This window comes from Pleurodeles waltl, chromosome 1_2 (genome assembly GCF_031143425.1).
Source record: "Pleurodeles waltl isolate 20211129_DDA chromosome 1_2, aPleWal1.hap1.20221129, whole genome shotgun sequence".
Classification (NCBI taxonomy): domain Eukaryota; kingdom Metazoa; phylum Chordata; class Amphibia; order Caudata; family Salamandridae; genus Pleurodeles; species Pleurodeles waltl.
In genome coordinates, this window is record NC_090437.1 from 1,306,304,205 (window position 1) to 1,306,317,774 (window position 13,570).

Here is a 13,570-nt window from a genome sequence, read left to right on the forward strand (position 1 = left end):
TTTTTCTGCACTGCCTTACCAAACTTAGGTCCCACTGTGGCATGACAACAGACAGAAGGCACACAGGAGTCCTGTGACCACTACAGCAGAAATGCATCTCCTCAGAAGAGCCTTCATGGGAACTCCAGAGTGCAAAAGTGTGGACACTGTGTGACAGCTACTTTTTGTCCATACCGCAGACCATCAGCAGAGTGGATCCAGTGGGACAGCTGGATGACTGGGTTTTGTTGGTCTAATGGGCAGGAGAAGAGAATCACACTATATGTGGATGACATGCTAGTTTTCCTGCAGCACCCCCAGTGCTCCTTTCACAGGTTGGAGATGCTTCAGCTGTATGAGTGTGCTTCTGGGTTGAAAGTAAATTGGACTAGGTCCACATATATTCCAATAATAGGTCCTTTCCCACAACAAGCCCTCCTCAATCACATTTAGGTGAAAACAACACACTTTCAATAATGCGGAATGATCATCTTCTGTGAATGGAAGGCATGGCACTTGAATATTACATTCCTGCTACAATGCACCCACAAAGATCTAGAGACATGGGCCTTGCTACCATTCTCTATAAGATGATCATTCTACCCTAATACCTGTATGTATAGAAAAATAACCTATGTATTTTCCAGCACACCTTCTCCAAGTTGCATTCTATGGTAACTAGATACCTGTGGCTTGGGAAGCCCCCCTGAGTAGCATTTAGGAAATGCACTCAATCAATGTATGAGGGAGGACTAGGCGTACCAGACCTCAAATTATATATCTGAGCAACCAAGTTGGTCCTGACCGGGGAGTGGTTGTTTAGGGACCGGCATGATTGAGTGCTAAAGCTGGACTTAGACACTCTTGAAAACCCAGGGATTCTGACCATGCAGCATGGTGGTCACAAGGATCCTGATCATGTGCTGACGAGATACCCTGAGTCATAATGAATTGTTGAATACATTTGCTTACCAGACCCCACTGTGTACTAAAACTTGGTGTGAAGCATGTCGCACAGCTACCAGGGTTTGGGGCATGGGACCTTATGGGCATCCCAAGTCCAGGTGACGTATGTGTGCTAGACCATATAAACCTCTTGCAGTAATTGGTGGAGAATGCCAGTTACATAAGGCAAAGTTTTAAAGATATTTACAACCCTACCATGTCTTGACAACTTACAAGGGTGAATTAAAGGTGGTGCCAGACTAACCGCCTCAAACCAAACTGATCAGGGAGCCCTTGGGTGCAAGGGGATTTCAATACTATATGCATTCTTGATGCTGAATGCTCCAAACCCACTCAGGGAGCTTCGAGCCTCATGAGGTAGGTGAGAAACATGATGAAGAGAATGATGAGTGGCAGGAGGCCAAGATGATGGCCCAGTTATTGGCTATCCCCACCAATCTTAAATTAATATATATATTTTTTTTCACATTGTTGTTTTTAAAGCAAGTAGGCTGTGGAAGATGGGCAGAGGGAACAGCCCAGAGTGTACACGATGTGGGAAAGGGAGACAGGCACCTTTTATCACATAAAATGGAAATATTATGCAATATGGGCAGGCAACATACAATAACTCAATGAAAATCTCAGGCATCCCCTCTGAACATAAGGCAGGACTGTTGGGTATAATGAAGGGATGGGCAGACTCGAGGCACTAGGGAACTTTGTCAGGCCTTAGGTTTCTGCTGGCCAAGAGACACAGCCCATAATTAGTGAAAGGATTTCCCCCCCCCACTTGTGAACTGGTTTTAAGGAATGAACTACTGTGCTGCAGCAGAAAAGATGGCACATAAGTGACCGGGCTATGCTTTGAAACATGATAAAGTATGGGGGCAACTGATAGCCAGCTAAATCGACTTAACGGTCAAGAGGGTACCTCGTTCACTGCAAGACTGACACTACCTCACTACTTACATAAATCCTGAAGGTAGTATGGTTTACACATGATGTTGGTTACTCTTGTCTCTGTTTATATAGTATAATTTCTTGCCACAGTTTATCTGTAAAAACTGTAAACTTTGCACTTGTATAGCGCACTACTCACCCGTTAGGGTCTCAAGGTGCTGTACGCATACCGCTGTGGAGCCCCTCCTGGCTTTTCCCTGTGAGGTGCCCACTCCTGGACAGCCCCAGGGTGAAGCCAGGCATCCAAGTGCTGTGAGGGCCGCTGTGGAGATTAAGCAAGCTATTGCCCGGAGTTACAGAGTGGGACCCATTAATTAAATTAGGCACTGAGGCGAGAATTATCTGGTCCAAGGGAATTGAGCCCAAGACCCGCCGAGGTGGGAATTGAACCCTGGTCCCGGGCCAGATCTCTGCATCAGGGTCTGCCGCTCTAACCATTGTGCCACACTTCTCCACTGTCAGGTACCACCGATTGAGCTCTTTTGCCCTGACATTCAAAGTTTGCAATAAGTGGATCACATTCAGAGAGATACTCTGATGTTGCAACTACCTCTAAATGCCCAAAGCCTCCTGGCACAGGGGCCCACGCCGCTGTGCTTGGTGCAGCACCATACAGTGGTGGTGTTGTCTGTGAAAACCTGTGACAACTTCCCTCCCCGCTGGATGGTAAAAGCCAGGCAAAGGAACCACAACGCCAACAGACTACTAAGGAAATGGGTTTCCACAGGAGTCCTCTAATCTCCACCTCTTCCAGATGACCTTCCCAATCCAGCACTAGCGCATTCATCACCACTGTCAGTTCTCGATGAGGAAAGGAAAGGGCTCTTACACTGGTCAGATTGTAGCTGAGCAGTCACTACTACAGACCTTGTGCAATTTCCTCTGAAACCTGGATGACATTCGACTGGTTTCCTTGGCCGTGAGCCCACTGAGGTTTCACAGGGAGGCTGGAAAGATCGATATCGCTGGTGACCTGCACACTGCCATCCTGATCCTCAGCCATAAAAGGACGAAGATGACGGCCCTGCTACTGCCTTTACACCAATCCTCAGGAGTAGCTGGAAGGGCTGGTACTGATTAGGAAACTGTCTGACAGGGGTTGAGACGTCAAAAGTATGTGCCATTTATCAATTTTCCTTTTTTAAGGCACCATCCACTTTTCACCAAATATGTGGGACTTATCGAAAAGCATATCCATGAGGGATGTCTGGATATCTCCTGAAAAAAAATTGGATCGCATCCACACATTGTAGTATTGCACCACTTAGTGTCGACTGCTCACCCTAAGCAATTGTACTTTTCAGGCCAGCATCAATGACTTATCTGACTGCATCCTGACTATCTTGAATGGCTTGAGCAAGGGAAGCCCTAAATTCTGATGGTAAGATTTTGCTGGCCTTGTCCCAGAAGGAATGCAAATAACAGTCTAGTAGATAAATCGCACTGTCTGACCTCAAGGCTAGGTTAGCGTAATCACATTCGTTATTTGAGTGCCTCAATCTTTTTCGACTCCCTGTCCGGGGGATCTTGGGGAATGAGTTAGAATTCACCTTACTAGTAGAAGCTTGAACCACCAAACTCTCAAGACAATGATGATGCATAAGAAGATCAGCAACAGTAGGCACCGGTCTCCAGTGTCTCACCATCTCCCTATTCAACAGTGGGTAAAAGTATAGTTTATGACTAGTATCCATCAGCGAGTCGATTAGGGCTTTGTTGAACTGAGTAATAGCTCAGAAGAAACAGGCCCAGGTTGCAGGAGTTATGTAAGGATATTTACATTAGCTTCTACAGAAGGCAGTTGTAGGCCCAAGATCTTAGCAGCACGATGAATTAACACAGTAAAGAAAGCACACTCTTCCATTGGCGTCACAGGGGTGGGGGTGGAAATCAACCCTGTATAGGAGGAAATGTCAAGCCTACTGGCCTTCAGTAAGTACATGTATAAACTGTAATCATCATAATGAGGGGGTAAATCATCCTCATCATTCCACTGTCAGCTCCAGGTGGAAGTAAAATCCAGTCAGAATCGGGACGAAAAAAGATGCTGACGCCTCCAAGAACTGATCTGCAGAAGAGGTGGTATATTGTCTGAACCATGCTGCATGGGAACAAGTGCGCTGGTGTGGAGTTGGAAGGCAACCTCGGTCGGGAATGACACTGAATCGGTTTGAGGTTGGACATCAGAGTCAACACCTGATCCCCATCCGGGACTGGCAAGGATTAAAGATGGACTGACACAGGTCTTGCAGCTGGAATGTAAGTCAACACTGAAGTAGTGATGAACCCTCGGGGCTCAGATGGCAGTGAGGATGAATCTGCCTGCACTAACCTGATTGGTATCCCGTGAAGATTCTTTGGGCCTGAAGGTGCAAGGGTGTGCAGAAGTGTGACAAAAATATGCAATAAGGCCTGAAAGGTCTCAATCTGTTGCGGTGTGACGGCCCGTGGAACTCTGGTGTATCAAGAATAGTTGTGGAACTGGCTTATCAATCAGGAGCAAGATAGAACTTCTGCAACTTCTGTTTAACTAGAGATTGGCTAGATGGGGTTGAATCCCACTTCACAATCTTCCTACTTCCTCTTCGATTAACTCCACTTACAGGATGACTTCAACTGTGAAGACCACCTGTCATGGGATAAGTCTTGAGAGTGGGTCCATGCCTTGATTTGGAGTGGCACTTATGCAAAGTCTATAGCTACTTCTACTATTGTTCTGTGACATACAGCTTTGTTTCTGGCCCACAGATTACCTTTGGGTTCATCTGTTTGCAACAGTCCCGTAATAGTGTAAACCCTGTAGTTGTAGGTAGGTGCACTGTTCCCTTGTATACTGGATTTGATTTGAAAAATTGTCAGTACTGAAGAAAAAGCGAACAGAGCACTGAATAGGCGTTCAAAGGTGTGGAAAGAAAGGAACTGACATCGGTTTACAAGGGTGGCCCTCACATGTGGCTCAGCTCTGTCACTTCTGGTGTGGAATGCAGCCAACGTGCAACCACACTGAGCCATCTGGTGGTGCACAGGAGCCCTACTATGAGGAGTTTATAGATCCAGTCTGATGATGGGAGAGTATTCAAAAGGTGAAGAATCTGTGATTAGACAAATCCATCAGAAACTCATCTATTTATATGTTTTGTAACGAGCCAACATATAAAGTGGACTTAAGTCCCCGACCCTTGATTATATGTGAATAAATCAAAATTGGAAAACAGCTCTTCTGATTCAAATAATTCAAATGTAACTGGTTTGAGAAATAGCACTGCTATTTTCAATGCATTTTGCACTTGATTCTAACCTTCATCTGTTTTGGAATCTACTTTCTGTTAATATAACTTTTTCTCTTGTAAGAAAGGGAATCTACCCTCCCTTTCTGAATACGTCCCCACCGTGGACCTGCGTTTTCAACCTTTTTTTCTGTTTTGCCACCAGCTGCTTTCCATAAAATTATTTCTTAAAGAGTGACCCACCCATACCACACTTTTACACCTTCCTCTTAGCAATGCTTCTTCCCATCGCTGTTAATTTTCTGTAATTTCTTTCAGTTTTTAGATCTTTGCTTCCTAACATACTGTTTCAAATTATCTTTATTTTCTCGGCTTTCACATTTTTTGCAAACAATCTGGTTTCTCTAATTGTAATGCAAATGAAGGGAGCTCATTAGTCACTGGCTGTATGGCAATGGCAGTTTTGGTGCATCGTTGGTCTGTATGCAGTAGTCAGGCAGAGTGGCTAGTGAATGGGGAAATATTGGTACAGACTCTAGTTAGTTCACTATAGTATGACACAGCTGGTGTTTTATTGATAGCTGCCTTACTGATAGTTGCCATACAAGGTTGAGGAGGGAAGTAAGAACTGAAACTGAAGTAGCTGGTTCATTTCCACATCCACTGCTCATTTTCTTAGGAAGAAGCCCCAAATGACCGATTTAAGGATGGGATTTCCATCTCTGGAAAAAAATCAGAATAGGCTCCCACTAGGTCTGCATGCCAATTTCATATGGGTCAAAACTGGTTCTTCCCAAGCTCATGCTATTTTTCACATGCTCCTGGAAGGCTGTGGGCCCAGAATACCCTACTTTGACTGGTGTCTGCAGACTGTAGGAGTATCTGACCGAAGTATAATTTGCTGGGGCAGAGGAGAGGCATTGCTAAGGCTAGTCTGTCAGTTTGTGAACCCTATATGAAGAGTAGTGCCTCATCAGTAAAAACCATGAAGTCATAATGTCCGACGGTATTAATTACACCAAGTAACTGCTGCCTATGTAGCCTATCATTACTTAAAAGGATTTTTGGTGTTTCTCCTCTATGTTTAGCATTAATTAAGTAGTTGTGCATCTTATTGCATTTAATACATACGTTTCTCATTTATGACACTTTTAATCTGTATGTACTCTTAAAAGCCAAAATAAGTGACTTTGTACGCAACTGAAAGAGAATAACCATACACCATCACAGGCATTGCATCCCTATGAAGGTTTTATACATCTCTAAATAATATTTATTTTTAAGAGGCCTTTGTATAGAACACGGGATGGGAATATCTGGGATAATTTTAGAGTAAAGTGAGAGAATATCTTTTATGAGAATAAAAACATTATATTATTCACCTGTACAGATGGATTTTGTAGGTCTTAACTAAACACTGTATTTCAACGTGGGTTTTACATTTGAAGTCCTTGTTAGTTTTGACCTGTGTGATGGCCATACGTATAACATTTCATGACACAGTTGTCCTATGGTACAAGTGAATGAATTTAGAGAATACTAGTGCTTTGTTTCATGACCATTTAAACTATGAAAAAATTTACTAGAATCTTAGATTAATCCTAAAATCGTTTCTTCATGAATAGGCCCTGCTAGAAAGATTCATGAAAATGGAAATTAGATAATTTAAAAAACTATCATGCTCATTATATGTTCTTTTCGTCGTAGACATTAACCAGTGGGAAGAACCGCGAGTGTTTCATGGCTGTTTAGAAAATAGTTAAATGTATTGTGTATTTGGAATGTTCTTTGTTAAAACTTGCCATATCAACGGAAGCTGTCCCGTTCACATGAAGACTCCAAGAGATGATTGGTTAAACTCAAAGATTACCTACTCATGCTTTGTAACTTGTTGCAATGTATAATATTATAAAAATGTGTTCCCAGACTAAGATAGGGGGAGACTCACTATACTCGTTAGACTGGCACGACTTGCAACACTCTTATAGAGCTGTCTGACTGACACTTTTTGTCTTATTCTCTTTGCTGACGTCTTGGATTCATTCTGAGCCTCATTTTATCCTGCTTGAACTTATTACTGAGAGACTCTACTGAAATTCTCATGAGATACCTGACTAGAAATTATATGCATTCACATCTGAGACGAGAACTCTTTAAGGGTTCTGCTGAACTTTATTTTTCCTGAAAATAGATTCGAATAGGGATTAGATCTTTATGGGACACACCATATGTTTTGTTCTGTAATTTGCATTGCCTTTAATCAATTAGATAATAAAGATATTCATAAACAAATAATTTAATAGAATTATAAAAATAGAAGCCAAAACTGTTCTCATGAACTCTTACAAAACAAAAGTAATGGAGGAACTGGGAATATTTAATGTTTTTGATGTGCAATTATTTCCCTTTTCACTTGCCTCAAAGGTTCATTGCCTTGGGGACCAGTAGTAAGCAGGGATTTTAATGAGAAAGATAAACAATTGTTTTTTCCAATTCTCCACTTCAACAGAAGGAAGGTTTTTGATGAAAGCTCTCCAGTTACTGAATGTAATAATACTTTAAATGTTTAAACGTCACCAACCTTGCTTATGTCAGGAATCTGGCAAGTGCTGGACAGAATTATAGACTGAATGCTTTCTATTCGTTTAACATTTGCATTGAGGTTTAGCAATGACAAAATACATTGTATTCTTTAAAAAAGCAGGAAACACAAACCTATTTTAATTGACAATAGTCAAACTATTGGTTGAGTACTTGTTTAATGCAGGAATGTTCGCCGATAATTTGGTCCAGGCTGTTTTACCTCAAACTTCTTCCCATGTCAGCAATAGTTTTGGTATTTGCAGTGCACAGCTAAATCACAATAGTTATAGAATGCTATAATGCTACGTTCTGTAGTTTGTAACTTTTCAGTAAGGCAATAAACTGAATACCTCACATATCAGCTCTAATAAAGTATGAGTTGCATTTAACACGTTTACTATGAAACATGATAAGTTAACTAAACAATTGCTAAAGGATTATAAAACACAAAGGCAATTCACTCCAGTTTTAATTATGAAAATAGTATTGTTTGTTAAATATGGCTTTAATACACTTTCCAGTTCAGTCATACTTAATTCATTAAGTGATTAGCACTTCCAAATACTACCTCTCGTCAGCCAAATGAAGTTGACACTGTCAGAACCCATTTGGGGGATGGGAGGACAGGGAAGGCTGAGGTTACTGGGCCCCAAATCTCAACCATGATGATTGAGGTTGTTTGGCATTGGTGTCCTGTGAGCTGCAAAAGTACAACCTTTCCACACTTGACTCTCAGGGTAACAAAGGTGAGCAGTTAAAGATTTATCAGGGAGGAAGCTGAGTGGAACAAGTTCAAAACTCAATGGTCAATTAACAAACCCAATAAAGTAATCTCCTGCCCAGTGCTGATCTTTAGTTATAAAGGAAGTACTTCAATCAAAACATTTAAGCAAAACTAAATAACACACTGTTCACTAAAAGTTGCACATCACCGCCCTCTAATGCTCTCTCAAGGAGTTCTAATGTCTACTGTTCCCGATATGTCATAAGGGCAGAGGCATTAACCAAGCCCAGGTACACTTCACTCTGGATTACCCATGCTAATACATGGATAAGTTCAGTGGCTTTCACAGTAAAGAATTTATGTAGGCACAAAGTATCTTGCTCACACTCTAGGCTTCCGTGTGCATTAACTCTTTCAGTCTATTTCGACTTAGACCTGCTTCACCTTCCTGGTGGAGCTGTGGAAGGGCAGGTAGGTTCACTTGACAAAACACATTCCTGTTGCAGCAGATTGAATTAAAATGTTGCGGCTTCTCTGGTTGATTTCAGAAGGGTGTTTGATCATGGCGCTCACAGCTTCTGGGCAGGGTCTTCACTGGGTGATAGTCTTGAGCAATTGTGGCCTTCTAGGCTGATCAGAAATTCTGAAGTTAGGCAGCAGCATCCGTTTCTTTGGTCACACAGCAGGGCAACAGATGACAGGATGTTGCTTCTCACTTGTGTAGCTTGATGCAGTTCAAAATGGGAACTGCTCAGGGGGACTAAATGACTCAACACAACATGGGTCGCTCCTGGCTTCGGTCCCACATCAGATTCTATTGGGTGTTCCTCACACCAAGAACATGCTTGACTTCTCCTCCTTGGTACTATCTCTGACTGCATGCCAAGGCACTGTAATTTGCTCTCTAAGCAAAGACTTCTATGTGCTAGGCAGACCCCCAGCTCCTCTAGCAAGAAGTGCACATTTTAGGTGATGTCTCCTCACCTCTGGGAGACCGGCGATCATGCAGACAACAGCCCTTGTCACACAGCAGTCCAAGTATTCTGCAGAACACATTCTTTTGTCAAAAACAACTTCGAACAGGAATAAAGAAGGGTACATTAGGTCTCATCTTTTGTGGCACTCTCGCATACAGGCTTTCTGCAAGGCAATGGTTCTCACAGCAGGTTGCAGTAATATTGGTTCCAAAAAGGAAAATTCAAAAACAAGGACACAATGAAGCGTATGATCACTATACCTGGTTTTAGCAGTTTTACAGAAGGAGTAATAAGGGACTGACAAATGAGCAGGCCCTGACTGTAAATATGCTCATACTGAACAAAAGAAACTGCAGTCCCTCCTGTGACCCAAACTATCAACCAAATGGCAGTGCTCATGAAGAACTAATCAGCAGTTCCCATTCTCTCACAGTTCAATGTCTGGCTCTCAGTCAAGTCAATACACTTCCACTAGGTAAGGTGTATTTAACCTCAATTTTGAGCCAGGCTAACGCATGAGCTGTCCAGGATAGATCCCATTGGTCCCAGAACACAGACTCTCACCACAAAGAGTCCTACCACATATATCATACAGGAGTCCACTTGAGATTAGTGTGACTGCAAGACCGGGTAAAACAAAAATTTAGCATTCAAGTTTCACTTTCAGTGAGGCAATGTTAGGGATACACACCAATTTATCGTTCATAAACATCACCATCCCAACAGACACAAATCCAATGTTTAAGGGATATCATGGAGCTATAGCTGGGAAAAAACTGTAGGTTAAGTTGTCAACGGGATTCTCTTCAGGTAAATATGGTTCTTACGAGGTTCGTAGGATGTGTATATGACAGCAAGAACTTCACAATATAGAGACTTAGTCTACATATATAATCAGTACTTGTTGGTGTGTTTTGGCTAGCTCACAGTCCCCAATCCAAACCCCTAAACTATCCAGGATGGTAGAGGTTGTGGGTAACCTCGAACATGACACTGATTCCCAAAGGATCTGCGGAAACAGATCTAACCCTTTCGTTTGGTTACTCTTGCATGCTTGCATGCCCAAGATACACACAAGAAAGATACTGAAATGCATTTTCAAACATTTATTGAAACAATTGTATTCTCGCAATGACAGCATAAGCTATGATTATTAGAAAGATGATGCAAATTACTGTGATCAGTATTATTAGAATGGTGAACAATATAAATAATTGAACCATGGTAATTGTTACTAATGTTACCCAACTCTTTTCTGTATCTAATACTAAAGAGAGCGTTAGTGGGAGTATCCTCTGCCAGATCAGTTGGTTTGGAATAGTCTAACCCCCATACCTTTGTCTTAGGTGTCAATGCATGGCTTACCTTTCTTTGCCGGATGGAGGTCAGAATCGGCTAGGCTGCATCTTAGTCATAGTGGTTCCATTATCATCTGGCGTGAAGTGCTCCTCTCAATGAGTGTAGCACGGATGCTGTTTATATAATGAAACTTTCTCCCTACCGCTCTGTGACAGAGGTGCCTAACTGCACTTTGTTTTGTCTAGCAAAAGCGGGTTGTCTCTTAACGAGCACAGAAAATGAAAACAAAGGCATCACATTCTGATTGCACGTCCCTGGACTGAATGTGCAGACTACAGGATGACAATGCCTTTCAGGAATCGATTTGAGTGCAGCACATTCTCGTGTTGGTGAAAGAATATGTAAAAAGTCACCATCAGAAAAAGATGTCAAGTTAGAATGTGAATCTAAAATGGAGAGATAACACGGGCCATACAACAAATAGGCTGCATGCATCAGTTTCTGTTGTTGCATTAGAACAGTTTTCTCCTTCAACTAATCTAGACCTCAATACTACATTTTTCTTACACCAAAAAATATAGTCAAGAAAACAACAGCATAAGCAATGGGGACCATTAATTTTAGTGCAAGACAATATTTGAATGACTAAGGGTCAAGGACCACAAATGTTTGAAATCTTCTATAGCAGAAAAAGGAACAGTCTTCAACACAGTACTATAAAATTGGCTTTCTTGTTTATGATTTGTTTCTGGAAGATCCTGCACTGGCTGATTAAGAATGAGCTAGAACCTACAAAAGTCAATAAACTCCAATAAAACCATGCAAAACTTAAATTGTGTTTCTAATGATATGCTTAATGAGCGAAGTTAAACAAACAGACCTGGAAAGGGAAGAGCCGTGGTAGACATACTGTGCTCTAGATTGTTGGGTGCAAGGTGCCATTATAGTAACATACTACCTGTACAGTGAAAACAGGGATTGAGGCACCTAGGGTGTCAAGAGTTTAGTATAAAGACCTGTTTTTCGTGTAGCATAAATGATATTCTTTTAGAATGCAAATGTCAAATATACTGCACAGCCGAATTACATGATAGTGGCAAATTAACAAAAAGTACTCCTCCGATGCCTCAATTTGAGACTGGAACATCCACAATCGTTCGAAAGCAAGGTTTTTTGTAATTCTTCAAAAGAATTTCAACACTGAGGAAATAATGTAGAGAAGGCAGAGCATGACAAAGAATGGCTGATTCTTTATAATTAAAGCATAAAAAGCCAGGACTTCAAGAGTGACAATATTTCATGACTGTAAAACATTATAACTTGTTAAGTTGGAAGATCTACCACCTAACTGCCACTAAAATATTTGTCTTTGAGAAATAATAAATTGACCCAAAGCATTAAACACAGATGTGCAAACTTTCTAGACTCATAATAATTATCCTAATATAAACCAGATTAATAAAACATTTATGAAAAAATCTGGTAAACATGTTAACACGAAGCTAGCAAAATACTAAGCAGCCTGACGATTTTCTAAACTGAAAAAATACATGTTTTAGCCAAATAATTCTAACGATTTGCACTAAAACGAAAAGAAATAAATAAGCTCAGTTGCCCCAAAAAATGTGTACATGCATAAAGGAAATGCGCACTGATTGGACATTAAAGTACATTTATTCTGATGCACAAGTGATAATGGTGATGAATATGGTGCATTTAAATTTGTAGTGTTGCTCTGACCAACCAAGAAAATCTCTGTGCAAAATCAACAGTACGTTGCCTATCTCCTCTCCAAAAAGGTGTATTCATTTCAAGCAGTATTGTCTAAATCAAAGAAATATGGCTTAATTCAAACGGGACACTTGTTGGCCGTTCTAGAAGGAGCAAGTTGTCATATACATTAATATCCGCATACATTTTACTTGGAGTAAAGAGCAATTGCCTAAACAAAAGTCCACTATAAACTGTCAAATCAAAATCTTTCCTATGCCCTCACAACAATCCACAGCCTTTAGCTGCTAACAAAAAGGTCTCTGCATTATTAACCCCTATGTTCTGAAGACCTGCTTAGTGTTTGTTTGCAGAGCAGGCTAAGCAATCTGTTTTCATGTTTGAAAAGCCAACCCCCTAAAGTGCAACACTTATCGCTTGACATCTCGCATGTCTTTCACATGCCACCCCCCCCCCGCCTTCTTTTCTCCAGGTATCTCACAAAGGTCCCAAAGCAATGGCTTCAATAGCATGGAAATAGATGTCTCTGGGGGGAATCATCAAGCAGCCTTCTGATCTTCTGCAAGCCCCCTCCCCAGCTGCCCCCCCCAAAAAAAAGCAGGCCCCTTTCGCTCTTTCCTTAAGACCTGATGGTCTTCAGTCACACATCTTAAAAAAAACTAAAAAACAAAGCCTTACTTGTCTCAAGTCGATGAAGGCCAACTGCAGCGTGTCCCCTTGGAACCCAGGCACTGGGCCGGATCTGGCAAACCCTGTGGGAAAGAACAGAGGATGAAAAGCATCGTTAACTAACCATGGACAGGGAGATTGGCAGACGGATGACAGGGAGGACAAGAGAGGCTGCGAGCGAGGAGGACCACACTTCTAAAGGAGTCAGGTCTCCCTCCAGTCAGCTTCTTTGTCTGCCCTTCAAAATTTGTATCATCAAAACACCATTAATTCCACCATCCTGACAGGAAGGAAACTGTACTAATTCGACCTGAAATGTATTCCCATGAGTCGCACTGAGCTTCGGAGTATTTGTTTTTGAATGGGCAAACAACTCTTCAGAATACGAAAGGTGGGGGAGAGGAGGAGCGAGTAAGGAAAAATGTTTCCCCCACCTCCACCACCCCCCAACACTCCCCTATTCAAACAATAAA

The 13,570-nt window shown here is 41.7% G+C and overlaps 1 protein-coding gene across 2 annotated transcripts in view; it reads right to left on the reverse strand.

Annotated features, from left to right (window-relative positions):
- Positions 1–13,570, reverse strand: part of EXOC6B (exocyst complex component 6B) — a 1,319,737-nt gene that overhangs the window by 383,308 nt on the left and 922,859 nt on the right. For both annotated transcript variants that reach the window (XM_069205590.1, XM_069205592.1), the window contains exon 20: positions 13,107–13,180. In XM_069205590.1, the coding sequence (XP_069061691.1) occupies positions 13,107–13,180 (74 nt within the window). The remainder of the gene's footprint in view (positions 1–13,106; positions 13,181–13,570) is intronic.